The sequence below is a fragment of the Podarcis gaigeae genome (genome assembly GCF_964106915.1).
Source record: "Podarcis gaigeae genome assembly, chromosome: 4".
Classification (NCBI taxonomy): Eukaryota; Metazoa; Chordata; class Lepidosauria; order Squamata; family Lacertidae; genus Podarcis; species Podarcis gaigeae.
In genome coordinates this window covers 81,573,716-81,598,061 of record NC_139677.1, presented here as the reverse complement: position 1 = coordinate 81,598,061, position 24,346 = coordinate 81,573,716, and the positions used below count along the sequence as shown (strand labels likewise).

General features: G+C 40.5%; 2 protein-coding genes and 1 long non-coding RNA gene across 10 annotated transcripts in view; 1 reads left to right on the top strand and 2 right to left on the bottom strand.

Moving 5' to 3' along the window:
- Positions 1 to 20,527, top strand: part of PAN3 (poly(A) specific ribonuclease subunit PAN3) — a 58,127-nt gene extending 37,600 nt beyond the window's left edge. For both annotated transcript variants that reach the window (XM_083736385.1, XM_083736386.1), the window contains 12 exons: positions 1,557 to 1,661; positions 3,388 to 3,445; positions 4,570 to 4,731; positions 5,024 to 5,140; positions 5,234 to 5,335; positions 8,863 to 9,028; positions 9,872 to 9,959; positions 11,733 to 11,872; positions 12,708 to 12,837; positions 14,694 to 14,758; positions 15,569 to 15,707; positions 17,537 to 20,527. In XM_083736385.1, coding sequence (XP_083592511.1) covers positions 1,557 to 1,661; positions 3,388 to 3,445; positions 4,570 to 4,731; positions 5,024 to 5,140; positions 5,234 to 5,335; positions 8,863 to 9,028; positions 9,872 to 9,959; positions 11,733 to 11,872; positions 12,708 to 12,837; positions 14,694 to 14,758; positions 15,569 to 15,707; positions 17,537 to 17,677 — 1,413 coding nt within the window. In that variant the 3' untranslated portion in view covers positions 17,678 to 20,527. The remainder of the gene's footprint in view (positions 1 to 1,556; positions 1,662 to 3,387; positions 3,446 to 4,569; positions 4,732 to 5,023; positions 5,141 to 5,233; positions 5,336 to 8,862; positions 9,029 to 9,871; positions 9,960 to 11,732; positions 11,873 to 12,707; positions 12,838 to 14,693; positions 14,759 to 15,568; positions 15,708 to 17,536) is intronic.
- Positions 3,633 to 5,929, bottom strand: LOC310844010. The gene is made up of 2 exons (XR_014563878.1): positions 4,283 to 5,929; positions 3,633 to 4,214 (listed from the first exon to the last, which is right to left on the bottom strand). It is a non-coding gene; the product is annotated as an uncharacterized lncRNA (long non-coding RNA).
- A 2,380-nt stretch (positions 20,528 to 22,907) lies between the features above and the next one.
- Positions 22,908 to 24,346, bottom strand: part of FLT1 (fms related receptor tyrosine kinase 1) — a 147,014-nt gene continuing 145,575 nt past the window's right edge. For all 7 annotated transcript variants that reach the window (XM_083736108.1, XM_083736105.1, XM_083736110.1 and 4 more), the window contains 2 exons: positions 24,193 to 24,284; positions 22,908 to 23,441 (listed from right to left, as the gene is read on the bottom strand). In XM_083736108.1, the coding sequence (XP_083592234.1) occupies positions 23,240 to 23,441; positions 24,193 to 24,284 (294 nt within the window). In that variant the 3' untranslated portion in view covers positions 22,908 to 23,239. The remainder of the gene's footprint in view (positions 23,442 to 24,192; positions 24,285 to 24,346) is intronic.

Below are 24,346 nucleotides of genomic sequence, written 5' to 3'. Positions count from 1 at the left end.
TACAAAGAAGGGCTCGGATGATGATCTCAGGGTCCACGGCGGTTCATATGGGGAGAGGTGGTCAGAATAAACCATGGTTTATCAAGATGGGAATGAACCTAGATGAGCCTTGGACTTAAGTCCTTTCCTTTCCTCCACAAGTATGGCTGCAAGTAAGAGTGGAAGCTTCCTATTTCAATTAACTTTCATTTAGCATTCTTTCCAAACCCTAAACTGGTCAATAATTATGGTTTGAAATTGGCTTTTTTCATACAAACCATAGTTTGAATGATATGAAAAAATCCAGAAACAGAAATGAAAGCTTCCAAAGTCTTTCATCTTTGTAGTGGAGGAGTACATGAGTCCGAGGCTTGATGAGTCTCCTTCCTTTCATGATAAACTGATTAAAGAGCAGCATGGGGAGAGTCATAGGTCTGCTGTCAATCACATGCTTTTGCATACGCAGTGTTCTAGGTTCTGTTCCTTACAAGATCTCTGGCTGAGACCTTGTTGCCTGCCGGAGTAGGCACTACTACACCAGAAAGACCAATGATCAGATTCTGAAGAAGGCAGTTCCATGTTCTCAGAAGAATTACCCAGGCGGCTGATGTATGAGCATAGAAATCTAAGAGCCTAGACTAGGTGGCATCAGAGATTCCCTCTATGTGAGATTGTATGTGCAGCTTTGTTGGCTTTTTATTTTAAGGCCATTGCCCCCTAAGAAAACCAGACATGCTCTCTGACATGGCAGAATCTGTTGTATCTTGAACCCTTAGCGCAGGTAACAGCAGTGTTTGGCAAACTTTGTGCATGACTTGGGTAGTTTGCCACCATGATGCTTTCATTGGAATGTTAGATACTTTCTTAAGTATAAGATAAATACAACCTATTCCGCCACCCACTCTTTATAGTCTGTCTGTCTGTCTGTCTGTCTATCTATCTATCTATCTATCTATCTATCTATCTATGTTACCCCACTGCTCAGCTCTGAGAATCTAGGCTAGTGACACTTAAAAGAATTAATGAACAATAACAGCATCAGCTTTAAAAAAAATAATTCAAAAAATACAACACAAAAAGTTGAGTAAGTATCAGTTTAAACTAAAATTCAATGAAGGATTAAAGCCTGGGCTTGGTACCAATAAGTTTCAGCACCATACCTTCTCCATGAATGGGGTGGTGCTACCACTGAAAAGGCTCCCAGGCTGCCACCTGCCTTATCTCCCTAAGCCAGGGGCACTCTGAGAAAGGCTTTTGAGGATGGTTATAGGACATGTGCAGGCTTGGGGTGTGCATTTTATGTAGCCCTTATTACCTAACCAGATTCATATTCCTTATGCTGACCCTGCACACTTTCCATACAAACTTATTTTTCTCCCAGAATTTCAAGTTTGGATTTTGAAAGTAATTAATTCAGATGCTGATGACTTTGCAGCCGCAACCATAAGTATGCACCCATAAGTATGCTCATCCTTTTTTTGATATGGCTTCTGTGGAACCACTTCAGAGGGCTTTTAAAAGATCTCATACCTTTTCAAATCCTAAAAACTGTCTGTTCAAAATTTTATCTTCAATAGGTGTTCCCAAATTACCACATTTATCCTCCAACTGCGCCTCATGTTGCTTACATGCAGCCAAAAGCAAATGCACCTTCCTTCTTCATGGCAGATGAACTCAGACAGGTAAGTTCTTTCTAGTAATATTCTAACAGATTTCCTCCCACCACAAAATTTCTCTACCACCTTCTGCTTGCCTAAAGTTATCTGCAATGCTGTATCATAAAAAAAGAACTTTGTTTCTGGGAAAATTAATGAGATTTAAGTAAGCAGGTGAAACAGGTATATAAAAACAGAATTGATGGTTTTTGGGATATGTGTCCTCTTTGGCTGCAATCTTATGCACACTTGCTTGGGAGTAAAAATACCTCTTATATCTTACCTTTGCCAACCTCACCATGGCAGAAGTCTGTGCAAAAATTATTCTTGTTAGCAGCAGGCCTAACTTTTTAAAGATTTTCCTGCACACACAGTATTGGCAGAACAGATGATGAATCAATTTGAAACAGGGTTGGTTTACTGTATCCTCTCAGATACAGTTGGAATACAACCCCTATCATCCCAGTCTCTTGGTCATGCTGGCTGGGGCTGATGGTATCTTTGCTACAAGGTGACTTTTTCAAAGCCATCCATGCCATGGAAAATGCCTTATTAAAGAAACTTAACCCACTGCCTCTTTACCTTTTCCATATCTGCTTTTTTGAGTTGGCTGCCAAGTATGTTTGTTCAAGTATGTTTGAAACATTAGGGCTCTTCCTGCAGCATTGCAATTTGTCTTCCCTACCTCACTCTGCAAATTTAAAGCACTTTCTGTCATATCAGACTCCATCTGGCGAGACTGAGTTAGAACTCAAAATCATCTCAGTAAAATGGAAACATTTTCAGTAAAAAGTAGAAACTTAATAAGGACAAATGCAAGTCTCTTCTTTACTAGAAACAGATTGCTGCCAAAGAAATGTGGGTCAGTCAAGTAGCAATACAGAAAAGGGCCTTAACCTTAGTTTAAAACAAAGTTTGCCTAAGCATCACTACAAGTCATTGCAAAATAATCACGAGGGATATAAAAAGCGACTTCTGTACTCTGTGCTGTATTCTGATTTGTTGAGACCTTTGGATTACCATGTTCAGTACATAGTTTACTAGCCTGCTTTTTACTCATTAGAAGTCTGATGGAGGACAGGTCAGCCTGGGCTCCTTTGGGAGGAAGGTCAGAACAGAAATTTCATAAACAGAGTTCTGTCCTTCCCCCAGCAGCACACTCACTTTCCTGGATGCAATTCTTCATCGTTTATCATGAATTCAAAGCCACTCCTGATTGCAGTGTGATAGAAGATAGGAGTTGTTAATGTCTGACATTGAGCAGAGAAGATTGAGAGTAGCTTCATTAGTGTTCAGATGAAATGGTGGTTGCCCTGAGAAGGATAGAGACTGGCAATGTATATGGAGGACAAGAAATAAAACTTGAACTGCAGTCTTGGCTAGGCTTTAGAAATACCATTCTACAATGAAAGAATAGCAGAACCTTGGTTCAGATTCCCCAGGATGCAGAGGTCTGTGGTGGAGTTACCTGAAGATCAGGTTTGACAAACTATTTGATGGGGCTGGTTCAGGCGGGTTCAGTAGGTGAACTGACTGAGTGGCTATAGGGTCTCTTAAAGGTTGCTTCCAGCCATGTCCTTAGACAAGGGTAGCTTTAGTTAGGGATTCTGCTTCTATAAGGGGGTTCTGATAGTCCAAGTCCTTTTTCAGGTCTGTTTCTATGGTTTTGTGATTAACCGAAGCAGCATATAAGAAACAGCAAACTAGAATTTCATGTCCTTATTGGTAAGACTGCCAAAATGTATTCCTATAGGAGCTGATCAACAGACACTTAATTACAATGGCTCAGATAGATCAAGCAGATATGCCTGGTAAGTAACTAAAGATCCTGAATTTAAATTGCATTTTTAAGCCGGTCTTTTGCTTGCTGTGTTTGCTACCACAGTTAGATATATGAATAATAAATTTGCATATTAAAGCAAAGCCATCCTGAATGCAGGATTGACTATAATCCAGTGGAGTCTCTGTATTAGGTTCTTTCAAGCTCCTTTTCAATTCAGTAGTGCACAATCCAAACTTTATTTATTTATTTCTTTAAATAATTTGTATAATGCAACCCTGAGGAAATGTTTGTTACATGGATAACACAGTCTGTGAAAATAAGTATTGTACAAAATCTCTCGTGCTTCAGTGGATCTCTTCTGTCTTTTGTTTATTTGTTTTTCTTCTTCAGAAACAAAATGCATCATATTTGAAATTCAAACTGATATATAACAAAAAGTTTTGCAAAATCACATCATAATAACAACACAAAACTAGGTCTACTGCAGACATGGCTGGGATCAATCCTTTGGGGTGGCCTGTCTGAATAAAAACGACTTCAGTTCTTAATGAGTGCCAGTTACTGCACTTGATTTAGATGTGAACTGCTATACTGAATCTCATCAGGGTGCTCCCAAGACAAATTTAACAATGTCTCTGTGCATAAGGCTCTGTCAGGTCTCAGATTTTCCCATTCAGTGCATCAAAGTGTACAATGTCTTCAACAAGGCAGGAATAAAAGCTTGCCTTAAACTGGTAATGTAAAATTAAAACTCCCATAAGTATCTTCTAGTAGAATTTACCCTTAGGGTTTACACACTCAGGTTTTAGATTTTTGATTCTTGTCCTACTCTTCTCCCATTATGACCAACTGGCACCAAGAACACTATTTCCTACCCCATCTATAAAATATGTGAATCAGGATCTTAGTGCAAATACTGAACGCGCTTTTCTTCAGTATTGCAGATTTCTGAATTTTCCAAAGCAAACCTGCGTGTTGTGGTAAAAGTTGTATAGGATTTGCATCAAAGTTTGTTGTCAGAGCTTTGTTACAGTCTTCTAAATGTGTGTGTGTGTGTGTGTGTGTGTCTTGTCATTGAATTGCTTTGTCTATAATAACTCTTTTCTTCATAATTTTAAGTAGTGTCTAATGTATTTCCGTAAACTGGTTTAGCTGTCCCAACAGAAGTTGACAGCTACCACAGCCTTTTCCCTTTGGAGCCACTGCCACCACCCAATCGGATACAGAAAACAAGCAACTTTGGGTATATAACATCATGCTACAAAGCTGTAAATAGCAAAGATGATCTGCCATATTGCCTTCGGAGGATACATGGTGAGGGAAATTACAAGTTCTCATATTTTAAAATTCAATTCTACCAGTACTTAAGCCTCAAAACATTTATGTTTCTTTGTCGCTAAACCTCAAACTGGATTTAAAATCAAATTGCTCCTTTTAAATAATGGAATGGAATTGGGTATGGCTAATAATCCATAAAGCAGGCTATGATCAGATGTGTGTTTCTTGGGTTGTGTCTTTTGCTAGCACTCTAGTACTTTAGAATAAATGTGAAAGCGACATTAAAATAGCCAAAAATCTTTGAAATGTGAAAGATTTTCTTTCTCAGGTTTTCGTCTTGTTAACACAAAGTGCATGGTGCTGGTTGACATGTGGAAAAAAATCCAACACTCAAACATTGTCACATTGCGAGAAGTATTCACCACTAAAGCATTTGGAGAACATTGTAAGTTTCTTATTTTTAAGATGTTAGCCAATCGTATTGGAAGACTTCCCTCAATTGCATAGCTAATTCTCACCTCGGACTTTTTTTGAAAAGCTCTTGTGTTTGCCTATGACTTCCACGCTGGAGGAGAGACTATGATGAGCAGACACTTCAATGATCCTAGTGCTGATGCCTATTTCACAAAAAGGAAGTGGGGTAAGGCCAGCAAATGAGATCTATGTTTTTGTTTTTCCAGTGGACAAAAATTAGGGAACTACAGTTGAATTATTGTAACTTTGCATTGTACATAGCTTTGCTGCAATTTAGGCTTCTTGAAGTGTTCAGAACATAATGTATACATGGCAGTTGTGCTGCTTATTGCAAACTGGTTTTGATGCTGCATTCACATTGGGCTTTCAGTGTAATACTCTATTCCTATAGGTAATACAGTTTGCTGGAGGACATTACTCTCTTAGGGTATGACACCCCCCTCTAGTGATAACAAGCAGGGTCCTAGAAAGTCTTTTGCCTCCAAATGGGTCACCTCTTTTCCTTTACAGCAAAAAATCTAAAGGAAAGGGGAGAGAAAACAAAGAACCCAAAGGGGAAAGTCTGCACTGACAAAAAGGCATGGGGAGGAAGGTATCTTGCACTGAAACCCCCACGTTGCTAGGGGGCAAGAGGAAACAAAGGGGAATGAGAGGCAGTTCAGACATGCTAAAAGAAGATTCTCAGATTTAAGGCAAAAAGAAGGCCAGCAAACAAGCCAGGAAGAAGAAGAAGAAGAAGAAGAAGAAGAAGAAGAAGAAGAAGAAGAAGAAGAAGAAGAAGAAGAAGAAGAAGAAGAAGAAGAGGAGGAGGAGGAGGAGGAGGAGTTGTTGATTTGATATCCCACTTTATCACTACCCTAAGGAGTCACAAAGCAGCTAACGCTCTCCTTTCCCTTCCTCCCCCGCAACAAACACTCTGTGAGGTGAGTGGGGCTGAGAGACTGCAAAGAAGTGTGACTAGGTCACCCAGCAGCTGCATGTGGAGGAGCGGGGACGCGAACCTGGTTCACCAGATTACGAGTCCACTGCTCTTAACCACTACACCACACTGGCAAGCCTCCGAGGAGAGCAAGCCAGACACAGTCATTCCCAACCACTGACTGGGTTGGCCTGTTGAGTGGGGTGGCCCTCCCACCAGATAGGAGGCAAAAGACTTTCTAGGACCCCACCTGTCATCACCAGAGAGAGCTGTCATTCCCTATCAGAGGAACGTCCTCCATCCCAATCCACAAACTAGAATTCACAGTAAGAATTCCCATGAAGACTAAGGTATTCAGTGCATTCGTTTTTTCACCCTAAGGACTTTTGACTGTACAGTGAAAGTTCTCTTCCCTCTTTTTTTTCCATTCACCCCATAAATCTGATCTGAGTTTCTCCCAACCCTTTGGAGCTTGGTGGATTGAGTTCAGTTGATTGCAGTGTGGCTTGGGGTTTTTTTTGGGGGGGGGGGGTCCTAGGTTGTTGGGTCAGGTTAGCCATTTGTATTGGTGGTGTGGTTTTTTTAAAAGAAGCATTTCTACAAAGGGCAAAACTTACGGAACGTAACTGTGTGTGTGTGTGTGTGTGTGTGTGTGTGTGTGTGTGTAGAAACAGGGTTTTGTTGTATTTTTCTCATTTCCTTTAATTTGCATTTGGCAGCACAAGGCTTCGTATTAAGATAGGGCCTCTTAGTACATTGTGCTTTAAACAGCTTCATCACGTTAGTAAAACTGGTATTTGACAGTTAAAGGAAGAGAACTGTGGTTACATGGTGATTTTTCCACATTGTATTCTGCTGTCACCATGTGGTTAGTCTTTTTTTTGCCTTGTCATTTGTTAACACCATCCAGAATTTTATTGTATAGGATGTGGTATATTAAAGTTTTCTGACAAATGAATGAAGGCATAACAGGTTCGGTTTATTTCTGCACTGAACACCTGTGAACCAGGGGCTAGTGGTGCCCCGGTTAACATCCCTTGAATGTGGCAGCCCCTGTTGGTTTGAGCAGGAAGTTGCTTATCTTCAAACCGGAACAAAAACCCAAACCACTAGAGTGGAGGCAGGGGAGAGATGCAGAATTGAAAGCAAACATTTAATGTGATCAGGCTTACTGAAAGAAACAAAATCCATTTTTTAACCAGTCTCTAGACGTACTATTGATTTCATACAACGGACTGAACCAGTTTTCCACAAATCTACAGCAGATTGAAGGCATCAGTGTGTGTTTCCTAAATTGCTGTGTTTTGTAGTTACTAAAAGTATTTCCTCATTCAGTATTGCTTGTGTAAAGATCTTCACTTTTGTCAGGCTAAAAGTAGAAAGCTTATTCCGGAAATGCTGTATTTCTGAATGCACTTGAGAGGCATTTGTATGCACATCTGTGTGACCCATCAAGGTCGGTTAGATTATAATTGTTTGAAGACCCTCACACAAGTATGGCAAACTAAAGGGGGGGGGGAAATACTCCCTGTAGTTAAAAATGCACTTCAAGGGGGTTGTTGCAGGAGAAAGGTCATGGCAAATAGTGTGTTTGCACTGCAAAGTAGCTAAACTGCTCTGGTACCAAACACCAAAGCCGCTCTTCAAACCTGGGGTACTAAAGAGCTATTTGTGGGAAGTGATCCTTGAGTGGAATTCCTCTTGAGGGCAATGTGCATGATACATGCCTTTGAATCACAACTCAGATCTACATTGTATTTGGGCTCCATTATTCACAGTTCTGGCGTTAACAAACACACCCAAACACCATTCCTTTTCTTCAGAACTCGTGTCGTATTAACCTGCTTGGCTATCTTTGAAAAAGATGGGGAGTTTTTGAAAGATAATAGCTATAGTATATTGCCAGAAGTACATTATTTCCTCAGCAAAGTGCTTGATTCATTGAAAGGTTCTTAAAGGGTTACTGTCAAACAACGGTCATGAAACAAAACCCTAGGACGAAAAACGTGAAGCGTTCCAAATCTAATGAGTCATAGTATTTGTTGCTTGTGTATTTGAGCATATGTTTTAAACATGCGATGGAGTTTAGGTTCATTAACTTGGATACCTTTTTTTGTTTTTATATGGAAATACAGAAACAACATTGATTCTGATGTAGTATGAATAAGGGCTTTGGCAGTGTATGTTTGCTTCTTTTGCTGCTTGCTTGGTACATTTGAAGAGCCCTGCTCGCTGTCAGGCCAGTAGCCCATCTAATCCAGTCTGACATAATATATAACTAGAAATGCTTGTGATAGGGTCACAAGCAGGGCATGATGCCAGTAATGCTGCCCCTTTGCTGCCATCCAGCAACTGGTGCTTAGTGGCACACTGCCTCAAACATTAATATTCTGCTAAGCCATCTTTACTAATAGCAATTAATGGGTAAACAAATGTATAATCCACCTTTAAAGCTGCTTAAGCTGGTGGACGGTGCAACATCTTGTGGCAGCCAGTACCAAAAATTAATTATGATACACTAAGGGATTGTAGCTGCTCAATAAATTTCCATCTTTATACAGTCTGTCTTACTTTTAGTACAATTAAAAGTAAAACAAAACGGCAGTTGTAATTGGGTTGGATGGGTTGTTCTTACAATTGCCAGTTGCTTTGAAATAAAGCAGATAATGATTTTAATCAACTAGCATTTTGAAAGAACTTTTGTATTCATTATCCAAACACTTATACAGCTGAAAGTTGTAGATTTCATTCATTTTCTCCCATTCTTCTGATAGGTCAGCATGATGGACCTTTGCCACGGCAACATGCAGGGTTGTTACCAGAATCCCTGATTTGGGCCTACATTGTGCAGCTCAGCTCTGCATTGCGGACCATTCATACAGCAGGATTGGCCTGTCGGGTAATGGACCCCACCAAGATTCTGGTAACTGGAAAAACAAGGTAACATGAAACACGTTTTACCATTGCATTGTTGATACTCCAAGGTGGTGAAGCCAGCTAAATTTCGGGAACATAGATGCAGAGCTTCTCCCCAAGGGCAAGCTTGTTTTGGAGTGAGAAAATAGAAATGGCGCTATTCCCCTAGTTTGTGAAAACTGTAGTCATGAAACCTGTCAAAGTTCAATTGAACAAAGCCAGAGGCTATCGTGCTAGGTGATTTTACATTCATTTTAAAATACTGGATAAGTCTTGTCTGGTTGTAGCTGGTTTTTTCTCGCTGTCCTTGCCCCTTCCTAAAAGTATGTTCTGTGAAATAAAATTTAAAAAGGAGAGAGCTATGATTTTTGTTTGTTAGAAAAAAAAATAATTTGGAAAGAAGGCCACCCAGATAGTCCAGCTTTGCCACTTGCACGTTTATTCTCACAGTCAAAACACTGAGAATGACGGTCCATGTTTACTTCCACATCCTACCCCCTTATCACTCTGATTGGAGGGCCCCCAGAAAATAAATCACCCGTGATTCAAAGCTACACCTGTTCATCAGAATGAAAGATCCCCCATGAACACACTCAGAAATTTAGGGAGTCTCTTATCCGACTCAAGACACCTTGGCAATGCTCTGAGAACCTTTCCTGCATCATCCCAATTTTCCTCATAATTTGGAGTGTGCACAGAGTCAGTGCACCCTCATTCTACCCTCACAGATTGATAAACAATTGGTATTAATTCCAGTTCGTTAGCAAAACTTTGCTGATGTAACTAAAGAAGTCGCAGAGCAAGTCTAACAAGCAGACTAAGGAGTTTTATAATTCTCTTCTCCTGTATAATCCTTCTCCCGTCAAGGTTGCGAGTGAACTGCGTTGGAGTCTTTGATGTGCTAACATTTGATAACAGCCAAAACAATCCCCTGGCCCTCATGGCCCAGTATCAGGTAAGATCACAATATTGTCCCCTTTACTTCATGTTATTTGGTTAGTGAATATTCATCAATGATTGCATTATTTTTATCTTGCTTTTCCCCTTAAGAACATTTGGTGTTGACATGTTTTTCTTTACTCTGTACGTTTGCTTTCTTTGAGAAGTGCAACTGGATGAACTTTATTAAAACAGCCTCCTCTACTGGTAGCATTAAAACATAAAAAAATTGCCTTTGCATATAGGCAAGGACTGCCGTTCATTAGTTGCCATTACAATTTATGCAGCACTAGCAATGCTCTGATGTTGGGAAAGATTGAGGGCACAAGAAAAAGGGGACGACAGAGGACGAGATGGTTCGACAGCGTTCTCGAAGCTACAAACATGAGTCTGACCAAACTGCGGGAGGCAGTGGAAGACAGGAGTGCCTGGCGTGCTCTGGTCCATGGGGTCACGAAGAGTCGGACACGACTAAACGACTAAACAACAACAAAGCAGTGCTTTGCAAAGTTTTGGAAGTCCCTGCCTCTATAATGAACTTACAATTTAAGATAGAGAGTGCGTGGAAAACAGATTAGAGCAAAGTGAGGAATACATTTGAATCAGTGATATCAAACTTGGGTATATTGTGCATAAATTAAAAGAAATGTCTCATCCTTTCTAAAACCCTCTTCAACAACAACCAATAATGGGAGGTGGGAGGAAGACTAGCTGATTCTCAAAACTAAAGAAACACCTTAGCTTTGTCAACAACAATCATACTAACTTCTTCCAGATGGAATGGAGAGCATGCAAGTTTGCCATAAAACCAAGTTTTTTTTTCTTCTTTGTTCTTAACTTTCCACTAAATGAAAAACACCTCAGTCCAGCCGGTAAAGCACAATATATATTGTTAAGTTTACAACTGTTTTACATGTTCACCTTTGTTTGGAAAGGATTCTCTTCACCTGTTGGCAGAAAAGTGGGAGGGCTGTGTAGGTAGGCATACGTACTTTTGACATCAACTTTAGGAAAATAGGGCCAATTGTTCCTGTGAAGTACTGCATTCAATTAGCCAATTGTTTTAAGACTTGAAATTTGAAGTGCTGCTATATGCTTTTGCAATGCATATATTTGTAAATTTATTTTAAAAAAAATATCTGAAAAGAATATTTAGTTTTCCAAGCTATGTATAGTTGCTTGAAGTGTAAGTTAAGGGAGAGGGAGGGAGAAAGGAAACTGGATGTTGAGATTGATGGAGAATAGTGAATTGACCTGCTCACAGCTCTAGTAGCTGATAGTAAGTGTTCTAAAAGGGGAATAACGTTTGTGGGGAGGGACACATGTCCTGAGGTGTCCCTGCCTTGCACTGTACAGTTTTGGGTGGAAAGAAAGAGAAAACGCCATGGTTCTCATTCTCCAAAGGCCTCCTCTTCTTAAAAAACTATTTAAATGCGCAGATTCAGGGCTGGCTGTCGGCACCAAACAAAGCCCTCTAGCTTTGCACAGCACAGCAAAGAAAAAAGTATCAGAACAGAAAAAATGAATTTTCTTCCTCTCTCCCCTCCCCCTCCATAGTTATGCAAATTTGGTAAAGGAGAGAGTTTTAAGTGGAGCTGAACTTGACTATATGGCATCATATTTCTTAAAAGAAACAATGTGATGAAGTGGTTTGTGATAATTTTTTCAGTTTTGAGCATTATGTTAAATTGGTCCCATCTAAGGTATTCTTATCTTTTTTTTTCAATGCTAGGAAAGCTAATGATATTCTACTGACCTTGGTTAGACTTATTTGTTCACTTTTCTTTAGCAAGCAGACTTGATCTCCCTTGGGAAGGTGGTGTTGTCTTTGGCTTGCAATTCTCTGGCAGGAATTCAGAGGGAGAATTTGCAGAAAGCAATGGAACTGGTGACAATCAACTATTCCTCTGATTTGAAGAATCTTATTTTGTAAGTTACTTTGAAATCAACTTATTTTTAAACTAGGTTAAAACTTGCCAGTGACAATTTGCTTACGGTTTTTTCATGCACATTGTAAAATTGGGAGTGGCGGTTCATGGGATGTTCCTACATTGAATGTGTGTGCACAAGATCCTCTCTTCCGTGATTAGTTTGACCTTAGTACGGCACCTATGTGGAAGGATTTCTGTATGACTGTTCAGATATAGAGGGATGGCGGTGAGTGGGGAAGGTGTAGGAACAAAATTAATTTACCCTCCTAATTAGGAACGTTGTGTAGCCGAATCTCTTGAGTTGCTGTTGACTTGTACTGAAATTAGCATGAACTTAAAAAATAATTATTATTGTCCTTAACCTTGAACTTAAGCGTTTTTCAGATCCTGATATATTTGTTGTTAGCTCCTTATGCATTATACTAGTATAGTAAAAGTTGCATTATATCGGAGTTCAAATTCCCATTCTGCCATGAGGCAGTCACAACCTAATCTGCCTTACAATATTGTTGTGAGGATAAAACTTTGGAACCAGGTGTGCTGCCTGAAGTTCTTGGAAGAAGAGCAGGATAAAAGGAAAAATGGAAAACAACTTTGCAGTACATCATCAGCCAGTCACATAAATAGAGCCTCGAATGTCACCTCCTAATGGTGCTACTGTCTTTCACATAGCTATAGTGGTGTTAAACGTTCTGTATATGAAGTAGAGCTTTGTGCCATATTTTCTCTTTTATAGATTAATAAAATTAGCTTTCACAGATGGAACCTCTTTTAAAAGAAACTTATTTCTTTAGTCCTGTTTTTAAAGTAACTTTTAAAAACTGCCTTGTTAGGTATTTGCTGACTGACCAAAACAGGCTTCGAAGTGTAAATGATATCATGCCTATGATTGGTGCAAGATTCTATACTCAGTTGGATGCTGCCCAAATGAGAAATGATGTAATAGAAGAAGACCTTGCAAAGGTAAATGCAAAGATAGTGCACATTCATCTCTATTTTCTTAGGGAAGCTGATATTGCCAACAGGTTCCCAAAGTCTGTAAATGTAGTACGATTGAGACCTGCCATCTTGCCATAGGGTGATGTACCCATCTGCCCCCCCCCCCCATTGCTGTTTAAATGATAAGGCATTTGGGAAGATACTGTGTTACAGATCAGTGGTTTTCCAGCCTCAGAGTCTCCACAAATTTCACTTACCATATTTTTCGCTCTATAGGACGCACTTTTTCCCCTTCAAAAATGAAGGGGAAATGTGTGTGCGTCCTATGGAGCGAAGACACCATAGCCCCGCGGCCATCTCCCGGCTGGAGAGGTAATGTGCGGCTATGGCAGGAGCCTCCATAGCAGCGCGTCACCTCTCCAGCCGGGAGAGCGCGTGCGGGGCTAAAGAAGCCATAGCCCCGTGACCCTCTCCCAGCTGGAGAAGTGACGCGTGACTATGGCAGCAGCCTCTCCGCTGCGCCTTTCTGCTGCTCCCTGACCTCTTTGGGGCTGGTGGTGGGCTTCCCCCCGCCAGCCCCAAAGAGCAGGTCGAATGGAACCTGAAGCCTGGAGAGCGAGAGGGGTCGGTGCACACTGACCCCTCTAGCTCTCCAGGCTTCCAAGGTAGGCGCCTGAACGGCACCTTGTTTTAGAGCGGGAAAACAAGAGGGGGAAAATTCTCCCACTCTCTGCGCAGCACTTCCTGCCGCTTTGCTGAAGGGGTGCTGGGCAGAGAGCGGAATAATTTTTTTCCCTTGTTCTCCCCCCTCTAAAACAAGGTGCGTCCTATTGTCCGGTGCGTCCTATGGTGCGAAAAATACGGTAGATCCATACATATTCACATACCTCATTGGCTAATAATCCTATTTAGTGGAATGGTAAAGCTATTAACTTCTGCCCATTTTAGAAAGTCAATGGTGAGATGCAAGGTATCTCACCTAAGCTGCTAACTGGCTGGCAGTGTTTGAAACTCCCATTTTTCTAGACGCATTTTGAGATAGGGAATTTCATTAGCATGAGCAGTTTCTGAGCTTTGGATACAGTACTGTGCCTAAGATTTAGGTTCAAACTGCAGAGTGGAAGGAAAGGAAGACCTTTTCCTGCCTTCCCACTTCCAGCTACTTGCTTAAGACTAGAGAAGAGACCCTCTTAAGAATATTAGGGGGTGGGCAGGGGAAGGACTAGACCATGTGAAAAGTGAACATAATATTTTAGCTGCAGTTCATTCATTTTCAGCTTCGTATTGTTATTATGAAAAAGCACGCCTAGACATTCCATTGTTGTGCCCATAACCTGGGTTTAAGGTGCCATTTAGCTCCTAGCTTTCATATCTCAGTTTCTAACACTGCCTGCCGAAGGGCACCTTGCCCTGTAGTGGTCTTCAAATAACAGCACTGATTGGAGCTCAAAATGGATCTTGGAGGCATGATGGAAATCGCTGCCCAGTACAGTGATCCAGCCTTCTGAAAAATGAAGGCAAACCTACTACTTAGAACATAAAGATGTGGTAGTATATGAAAGTATACTAGTCCTCCTCTGTTATCCTGTGATTATCAAGCAATGTGTGATTTCCTGAATAGTCTTTTTTAAGATTAAAAATAGATATGGAGGTCTCTCCATTTTGTATGGAGTGCAAAGACTTAAGTTGAACTAAGTTCTCATTAAAATCAACATGACAGACATTATTTAAGTCCCATTGCTTTCAGTGAAATGTAAGTTTTATTCCCCCCCCCCCCCCCGATCTAACTATATGGTTATTTGATTATAATTTATACTTTTAATAGAAGAGCAAAATATAAATAGTGATTGTCAAGCTTTTATTTTTCTCTTGTCATTTAGGAAGTTCAGAATGGAAGATTATTTCGGCTTCTTGCAAAATTGGGAACAATCAATGAGAGGCCAGAGTAAGGAATTCAGCATTTTCTGCATCAGTGTGTTATAAAGAGGCACCACAAAGGGTCTTGAATGTTCGCGCATGATGATGGACTTGCAAAGTATAGAAGCCTCTGAAAGATGGGCTAGGTTACTTTGGTCAGTTTGGTAGCACACTGTCCAGAACTTCTTTGTATGTGAATATGTGTTTACCACTCACTTTTCAGTTGGATAATAGATCCTGGTTTGAGGCTTGTCTGAAGATAGAGAATTATTAGTGCAAGGTGATGTTTCATAAGTTGCAAGATTTCAAACGATTTTAAAACTCCAAACTATTGGTGCATTCTTGGGAAGGTATTTCAGTTTTTTCTCCCAACAGCAGCAAATACTCTCCAAGTGCATACAGTTGCTACAGTGCCAACTCTGGAGACTGGGAACAGTAATTGATAATTGTAGAGATTGCATTCTCCTGGACACTGTAAGTCTGACCTCAATGACTAATGATGCCAAATGTAACCCTAAGCAATAGATTGTTTCATCCAGAGCATTAGGAACTGGTAGGGATTCCCCCTGCCCCCCGCTTAAAAACCTTATTAACCTGGTTTTCAAAATCAGCTAAATTATGATATCAGGAAAGAGATGTGCAGCATAGTTGCTTAAGATGCTTGTAGCACCATGAAAAGTTTGTTTTTAATTTTAAACTCTGGACTGAAGGGTGCATCACACATTCCTCCTTGTGGGGGGAATAACTTGCTAAAAGTAGAAACTTCTTCAGAAAACGCTTAGTCTGAGATGTTTATGAACTTGTACTAAGAAACACAAAACGCTCTGTTTTACAATAGATTTCAGAAGGACCCAACATGGTCAGAAACTGGAGACAGATACCTCCTGAAGCTGTTTAGGGATCATCTTTTTCATCAGGTGACAGAAACGGGCACTCCTTGGATAGACCTCAGTCACATTATCTCTTGTCTTAACAAGGTAAATGAGTGACTGTATTTTACGTTTATTGCAGATAAACTATGTAACTAGTCTGTCTTTCCTCCTCCTGTTATTTTTAATTGGGCTGCAAGCAAGTTGTCTTAAAGCAGATATGGTTCTCAAATTGGTCTTCAGCTGTGTGTGCAGGTGAGTTCACACGGTGTGCATGGTGGCGCTGTTAAAATGCCCTAGGTGTCAGTGGTGCAGATGAGTGCTTCATTGGCTGCATCAGAAGCAATGTTTGCATGTGAGACACACGGGCCTGGCTCAGATATGACACTAAACCCTAGCTTTGTGGTACAGTGATGCATTGCAGGGAATCTTGGACTTGCCTGCTCCCCTCTTCATCTGTGTTTTAAAACTAATTGGCTCTACATCTGTCAAGGACAAATGGTTTGTAGTTTAAACTGTGGTTTATTGAAATATGCTAGGATCAAACCATGGTTTCTGACCACGAATTGTTTCCATAAAAAACATCGTTTAAACCTACTGGTTTGTTTTTGTCAGATGTGACAAACTGTGCTCAGCTTAAAAAGCAAATTATTCCAGTTTGGTGGCTGCACTGGAGGAGGAGAAAGGAGGAAAGGGGAGCATGAGCTCAGAGGTAAACCAGGCTTTCCCCTGTTGTGGTGCTAAACCATGCATCCCCAAACTTGGCCTTCCAGATGTTTTGGGACTGCAACTCCCATCATCCCTGACCACTGGTCCTGTTAGCTAGGGATGATGGGAGTTGTAGTCCCAAAACATCTGGAGTTTGGCCGAGTTTGGGGGTGCCTGTGCTAAATTGTGGTTTAGCTTTACATCTGAACCCTGGCCTCTCTTGTACATATTCAGTGAAAATTCTATTGTTGTGCCTAGTTCAAAGCGGGTAACCTCTTACTATTAAATTCAGAAGCTGATAGGGATCTCTACGTTCAGTTTAGACTTTAAGGAACAAAATGCCTAATGCACGTAGACTAGACCAATCCCTATCTTTTCCCAGTCCTCTTGCCCTAAAGCTATTTGTTGTGTTGTGTTGTGTAGTTTATGAATGATTGCCTGTTTGACTATTCCCACTTGTCGTGTAATCCTGCATATGGAAAACTACTACATGCTGAACGATTTTGAAGGTCCTTTCAGCAAATCCTATAGTTTTAACTGTGCACTGTGTGACAAAGTACTTTTCTTTTGTCCTGAAACTTTTCATTGGATGGCCCTGGGATCTAGTATTATGAGGGGGAGAAAAACATCTCTATCCATTCCCCACTCACACACATAATTTTATACAGCTCTTATCATAACCCCTCCTTACTTACTCCCCCCCCCCCACCAATAAAAAGCTCCAAATAGTGCAATCTTGCCTCATAGGGGAGTTGCTCCAGCCCTTTGATGGTTTTGGTTGCCCTTTTCTGCACCTTTCCCAGGTCCACAGTATACTTTCTGAGGTGTGGTGACCATTATTACACATCATTGAAATTGCAGGTATTCCATAGATCTGGATAATGGCATTATGACATGGGCAGCTTTAATTTCAATCCCTTCCCTAGCAAGCCCTAATTTACCCTTTTCGCAGCTGTCACATCCTGGGTCGATATTTTTATTGAGCTGCCCACCCCTGACCCCACCACATTCCTTCTTGTGCTGCCTCAGAGGGGTTCCCAGCCTCCTGGAGCAGATTTTTAGTGGGCACCCGAGGCTGCAAGGAGACGTTGATCGGAGTTGCAGGCAGAACTCTATATTCAGGATGCTCCCACCACATGAGCACACCCCAAGATCCCAGCCAAAACCATTCGTTTTGTAAATATGGTCTCAAGTCCTACTAATGGAAGTTTTCTGCCCTTTGATTTCAGCTAGATGCTGGTGTGCCAGAAAAAATAAGCCTCATTTCCAGAGATGAGAAGAGTGTACTTGTGGTGACGTATAGTGACCTAAAACGCTGCTTTGAAAATACTTTTCAAGAACTGATTGCAGCCGCGAACGGCCAGTTGTAGTACTTGCTGAAAGCATGCAGGACGTTGCTGAAGAACATAACTAATAGCAAATTGCACTACAGCTGATTGTCGTCATCTCATTTCACATTTTGGGAAACAAAACAGCAGGAGATGTTGCACTTCAGTCAGGTACACTGTTACTTGAAGGGAAGAATGTTTTTGCTTACCCTTGAGCTCTGGCTGCCATTGGAGGCTTTATCTGTGAAGAATTTATTTTAAAATAAGGAACGCATCAGGAGTATGATGTTCCTGCTTTTATTTTTTCCACTCGTATATGCACTAATTTTAATTTTTTAAAGACTTTTCTGATCTCTGATGTTTTGCCACATTGGATACTTACTAAGGGAATCTCTTTGCAAGGACATTTCTGGGATTTTTATTTTATTTTTTGCCACTGAATATACTGCGGAATTTATTTGTTTTGATATTATTTGCACCCCAGAATACTATAAAGGACCAGGTGAATAATTTCATAGAAATTGTGTTCTGTAAATTTACAGTGTAGCTTGTAACCTCTGTAAAACCGTGTCTTATGCCACCCACTGTTAGGTTCACCAATCAAAACCAGAAGATGCATATTTTTTTAAAAAAGGAAGAAAAAAATCAAGTTGGGTATTATAGAAATCTCACATGTAAAATCCCCTTTTATTTGGCTGAAGCTTTGTCTAAGCAAAGCAGCACCATTTTGAGATCTGTAACTTTGAGAGCATATCCCAGTTGCTCTAAACACAACCAGCGCCTTTTAAATAAAATACCTGTTTGTATATTTTACTGCTAGTCAGATGCATTCACATTTATGCAATTTTTAATAGAATTTTTAAAAGGAATTGTGTTACAGACCTGAGGATTCGGGAGTTTATTCATTTAATTTACTTATGGTATCCTTTTTTGTATAAAGTTTTGTTCTTTGAACCACAGCTTTATTATGGTACTTTACACTGGATACAGATACAAAGACACTGTTTGGAAGATTAACTACACACAGCAGTTGTCTGGCATCAAGAGCTTTTGAAGTTTTATAGCCTGATTCTGGAAGAATGGTGGTCTGCTGTGCCTTTGCAGTCACTGCTTAGCCCAAAGTAATATTACTTTTGATAATACTCAACACATGAATATTCAGTCTTCAAGCCTGGGATTTCTTTCCCCGCAATTAACTTTCTGATATTGGACCTGCATTTGTCCGCAAGCTTGGGTATTCAAGGGAATTTGTAGTGGAACACCTACACTTTGATACTGAAGACTGCCAAATACGTATAATTTCCCCCCTTTCTTAAAGCAGTAGTGAAGACTGTATATCTGCATCCTTTTCCCAGCACTGAATGTTTTAATAGCACTGGGTGCTCACCATGAAGACAATGTGGAAACTCTCTCCCAAAGGTGTCAGGACAGACTCAAAGCACTTGCAACTGATGTTACTGGCACCCATTTTATTAATTCTCAATATTTGTAATTTCAGGTGAATTTTTAATAATTCTGTCCAGTTTTATAAGCTTTAATGATGACACTCCTTTAGATTTGCCTCAAGGAAAGCAGTGCTCTTCAGAAGGAAGGCTGTGGAAGACTAGGGACAACTGTTGCGCCTCCAAATGAGAAATTGCAGAGCCTGCGGTTTGGTAGCATAAATAAAATCAGTTGTTTTATCTGGGGAAAAATTTAAACGGAGCATAATGTTTAATATTGAGAAGAGAACAGTTGCCACGCTGTTGTTCTTTTTTTTAATGTCCAAAGGAACAGGGACTTTGAGATACGAACCTGGCAACCAGTCTTTTATCATTGCTCATGTATATGAGGAAGAGCAGCTGTCTTTTTATATGTTTTTGAAAAATCATATTGTAATTCTTTTGTACAAAAAGTAGTACTTGTATTCTAGGAGAAATATTGAATGCTTAATTTATATGCGGGCTGAGGCTTTTTCTTTTCTTTTCCCCACTGTTGTTTTCTTTGAAAATGAAAGGGATCATCTCTTCAGTTGCGGGAACTGGGAACCTTTGACGGATTATTTTGTGGACCAATATTTTGGGAAAAGCAAAAGCAAGGGGGAGGGGGGTGTTTGTAATGCAGGGCCTTCAGTCTCATCCTTGCTGTACCAACATGCCCACCTCTGAAACAGCAAGCTGCATTTTGCTTATTTGTCTCATTCTGTAAGTGTACATTGCTTTAGCCCCAGTAATCTCAGGACTTGGTTTAAGGTTAAAATAATAATAATAATTTTGAAAGAGAGAGCAGAGAGCCAATAAGTTTCCATAAGTAAACGCCACCCAAGAAATTTCTGCTGTTGGGTAATGCATAGAACAATGTGGAATATTGTTTGTTTTTATTTGGTCTGTGTTTTGGAATTTTCTGCTTTGGTGTTTTTTTGGGGAGAGCCCTTCTACTCCAATATAATTCCATTTAGAAGGCTGTCCAGAAACTAGCATGTTCCATTCATTGGAAGAGTTATGTATGTAATCCCTAAAACAGCGCAGCAATGTTTTTCTTAAACAAGGCATACTTTTTTCATGCGGGGAAATGATTCTGACCTTCCTATCTTTACAGCTGAAAGCACAGAAAGGACAACCTTTTGAAATCATGTGATGTTAGTCCATTTTAATTTTCTTACCTGTTCTTAGGTTGCTTGTTTGGGTTTTTGTTTTTGCTACACTGTAAATACTTTATTCGGGGTACATAATGTCTTTCTTTTCCTTCTAATTTTCCCTTGTTCCAGTAAAGTTTTAGACGTGAACAGCTTCCCCTAAAAAGCACCAGTGTTACATTCTGATGTCATGATCCCACTCTGTGTTACCTTTTAATCTTGTTTTTCATTCTTTTCATGTGTACAGCAGTATTTTTAATAAAGAATACCATAAATAACATAGCCTTCTTTGGAGCATGCAAAGGTGTGGGTATTGTGTGCCACTTCTTGTGTAGTTGACTTAAACTATTTTATGGAGTTGTTTTCTTCATATTTTACTCCACCCCACTCTACTGCAGGGTTTGTGGAACAGTGTTTAGCTTGCAAGCATTGTTTATCTGGTGTTCAGATATAGTATACAGCCTTAAGAGAACAGTGATGTGCATTTCTTGCTGATAGGCAAATGGTAGAATTGGCCTGTTCGTTATCAAACCAACTCCAGATGCTGAAGTAGTCCGAACCCTCTGAAAAATGCTTTTTAAATAACTTCCACTTTTGCTTGAGCTCCCATATCAGATTAAGATACATTTGGCAATTTACTTCTTGGAAAATTACGCATGAGTTTTATGTAGTTTTCCATTTTTTATTGATTTGAACTATTAACTGTGTATGTGTGTGTGTATGTATGTATGTGTGTGTATATGTGTATATATATATATATATATATCAAGGCATGGTCAAGACCTTTGTGAGCATGTGGGTTGCAAAAGCATGCTTGCACATCATACTGGCCCATGTGCCAGAGGATAAGGTTTGTCTTCAACTCCTTTCTACAGCTACACATGATGGCAAGCACATCTTTGCTGCTGACAGCTTTGAATTCAAACAATGCCTTGGGCAAGTACAGAATTCTGTGCATGCAACTGCATATAGACCATGGAGAAAAAACTCACCTTTAGAAGGGCCCAATGATCCACAGAATGAAGAAGCATCTCTTTATCACACTACCAGTGACTTAGCTTGAATTCATCCCCTTGAAATAAGGTTGAACTTCTGACAGGCCTTGACAAATACTTTGGCTACTTGAAATTGCTGCTTCAAGCCAAAACCGACCAATTCAGTGAGACACTTCTGCAACATTATGGAACTATTATGAACACAAGCAAACCAATAATCTCTCAAATGGAGCTTGGAAATAAATTTTATTGTGAAACTTAGGAAGCATATGTAAAAATAGACGGTAAAAGTTAAGGCACAAGTAGGAGATATTTACATCCAGTTAAAGATTGCTTTTTAAATTCCAGTTTTTTTAAAAAGGTTCATTAAAAGCATTAGATTTGAATATAAAAAATATTTGTTTTTACAACTACTAATGCCCTACATGAAAATAAACCCAGGAGTTTCACTCCTCAGCTCTTTATAGATCCATTGGCTTTAATAATAGAGTCATGGCTGAATAGTTGGCTGATGTTCCATCTGATGAAAGAGCACAAAGGTTACAGACTTACAGCTTTAGAAACTGAGTGTTCTAAAATTCTCCAGCACCCAAACACTCTTCACTCTATTGGCCTTGATCCAGCTCAGGTTAATTGTGACAAATTGTCATTGAAACCAATGAATCAAGTTTAGGCATAACCAAGTTGGAACAGCAGGACCAACATCAGCTGCTTTTATAGAACAGCTATCATGGTAGCTTACTGGTCAACCAAGGCAATGGTTCTCTACCATAACTACCTGCCCCTTGGCAAAATGAACCTAGCAGCACACTCTTATCACTAAATAAATTCAATAGTTGCAATAGCAGCAGCACAAGATTCAACAGGTATTTCAGACAGTGCAAAGCTGCAGCTGGGTGCAGGTTTTATTGCTGATTAGCTACAGCAGGTTGGCCTGATGCTATGTGCCTCTGCTGTCACTTGCAGATGGGAGTATAAAAGCAGGCTATAGTAATAGATACATAGAGAACTGTGTGTTCTCTCATGGAAAATACTAAGATGCTGTGCCAGGGTGTCCCCAGTATTGCCTCAAGAAAACCTGAATTCTACCTGTGTTTATTGTGCATATTTACTTTGTGCAGTGTATATGTTGCTTCAGCAAGCTACAAGGTAAAGAGCTATGCAGGGAGCTGAGGCTCCAACACCCTCTGTATGGTTTTGAAATGTTTAATAAGGTATTGCAGAGCTACCCTTGCCCCCGATGTATTCATTGTGTCCCCGTTACATCTGCTTGAACTGTTTCTACTTAACACACTCCTTCAAAAGCTGAAATAATTCCACAGCAGCACAAGAGCAAAATTGGTATGTATCTACAAAACTCTGTGGGTTAAATAAAAGTGCAATCTCCCTTAAGCATATACTGTATTTTTCGCTCTATAAGACACACCAGACCACAAGACGCACCTAGTTTTTGGAGGAGGAAAACAAGAAAAAAAATATTCTGAATCTCAGAAGCCAGAACAGCAGGAGGGATTGCTGTGCAGTGAAAGCAGCAATCCCTCTTGCTGCTCTGGCTTCTGGGATAGCTGTGCAGCCTGCATTTGCTCCATAAGACGCAGACACATTTCCCCTTACTTTTTAGGAGGGAAAAAGTGAGTCTTATAGAGCAAAAAATACAGCAACTAAGTAGACCAGAAGCAGCTTCTAGCCTGGTCAGTTTCACCATCCTCCCATAGCATTGCCCGAGACCAGTGTAAGGATCTGTACTTAGGAAGTGAGAGAAATACAGTGCACAGGCTCCCTCCCTGCTGTTCCCCTCACACATTTGAATAGTTACTGGGTTCCTGCCGTTGGGTGGAAGCTAGTGCCACAGCCCAGAAATAGTCTGTACTCTACAGGGGTGCTGTTGGGTCAGTGAGTAGCAGGAAGGAGCGTTCAGTATTTTAAATGGTGATAGTGAAGAGATGCAGCTCAGTGGAGGAGCAGCTGCTTTGAGTAGTTCAAAGTCCTTCCTTGCTACACTGGAGGAGTGGAATAGCGAACCACCGAGTTATAGCTGGGAGGAGAGAAGCCCTGCGTCTGCTTCCCTTCCCAGCCTGTGCTGCCGCGGGTAAATGGCAGAGTCACATCGCTGATGTGGCCGCAGCTGGAACTGTAAACCTTTGGCTTTGCGATGTCACAAAGGACAGACTCCTTGCTTCGGCTGCCAGAGAGGAGGCTACAAGCAAAAGCAGACGTGTGTTAGATTAAAATTATGTATCATTAATATGTTTCCACTATCCTCACCAATGCTATAGAGCATGAACTTGTTTGGAAACTGCATTTAGGATTTCTCATGCCCAAAACAAGACACAGTCTTTTCTATTTTTCCCTTTTAAGCAAGTCTGACCAACTTCCTTACTGTCTATTCACTGCTTAGAATAATTCCTGTTAATACAGCCTTTTCATGGACAAGCCCTTATTCCCTAAACAGGAGCTAGGCAGAGGAAGGCGGCTAACACAACATGGCGGAGGGCAGGAACAAAAATGACGCTCTTGCATCCCTCCATTGTCATGTTGCCATTTTAGTATCCTGATTATATTACGCTGAGTCATGAAAGGGAAGGGGCACTAAGAACAAAATCCACACCCTGCCCCCAGCTCTATAATGTGGTCGTTTTTTGTATATTGCTAACTCAAACACAAGTCAGGAACCAAACTGACCAGTGCTGTGGGAGGAGGTGTAAATTTCCCCCCTTTTGCAATCTTCCACCTGCCCATAAAAACCACCCCATAGAACAAGATATACCCATATGATATCTGATACCTATAGGCCAAACAGCAGATGAATGGAGAGTGGTCTTTCTCAGGAAAATGGCTCACAGGAACAGGGTTAACACCCCCTTTAAGTGACAGATTCAATTAGATTCCTAGCAAATGTCCCCACTTTGTGTCTCGTTGCATCCTGAATAGTCGTTGAAATCACATACCCAAAGAAAGTTTGCTTTTGTTTGCTGCCTGTCCATGTAAAACGCTTCCGTTCTTCTGAAGACAGCACCATCCCACTGTCGGCCTGGTAATCCTGAAAAAGAACACACCTTCGGTAATGCAACTTTGTTCCTTGTGTGTTCAGGTTTACTACAG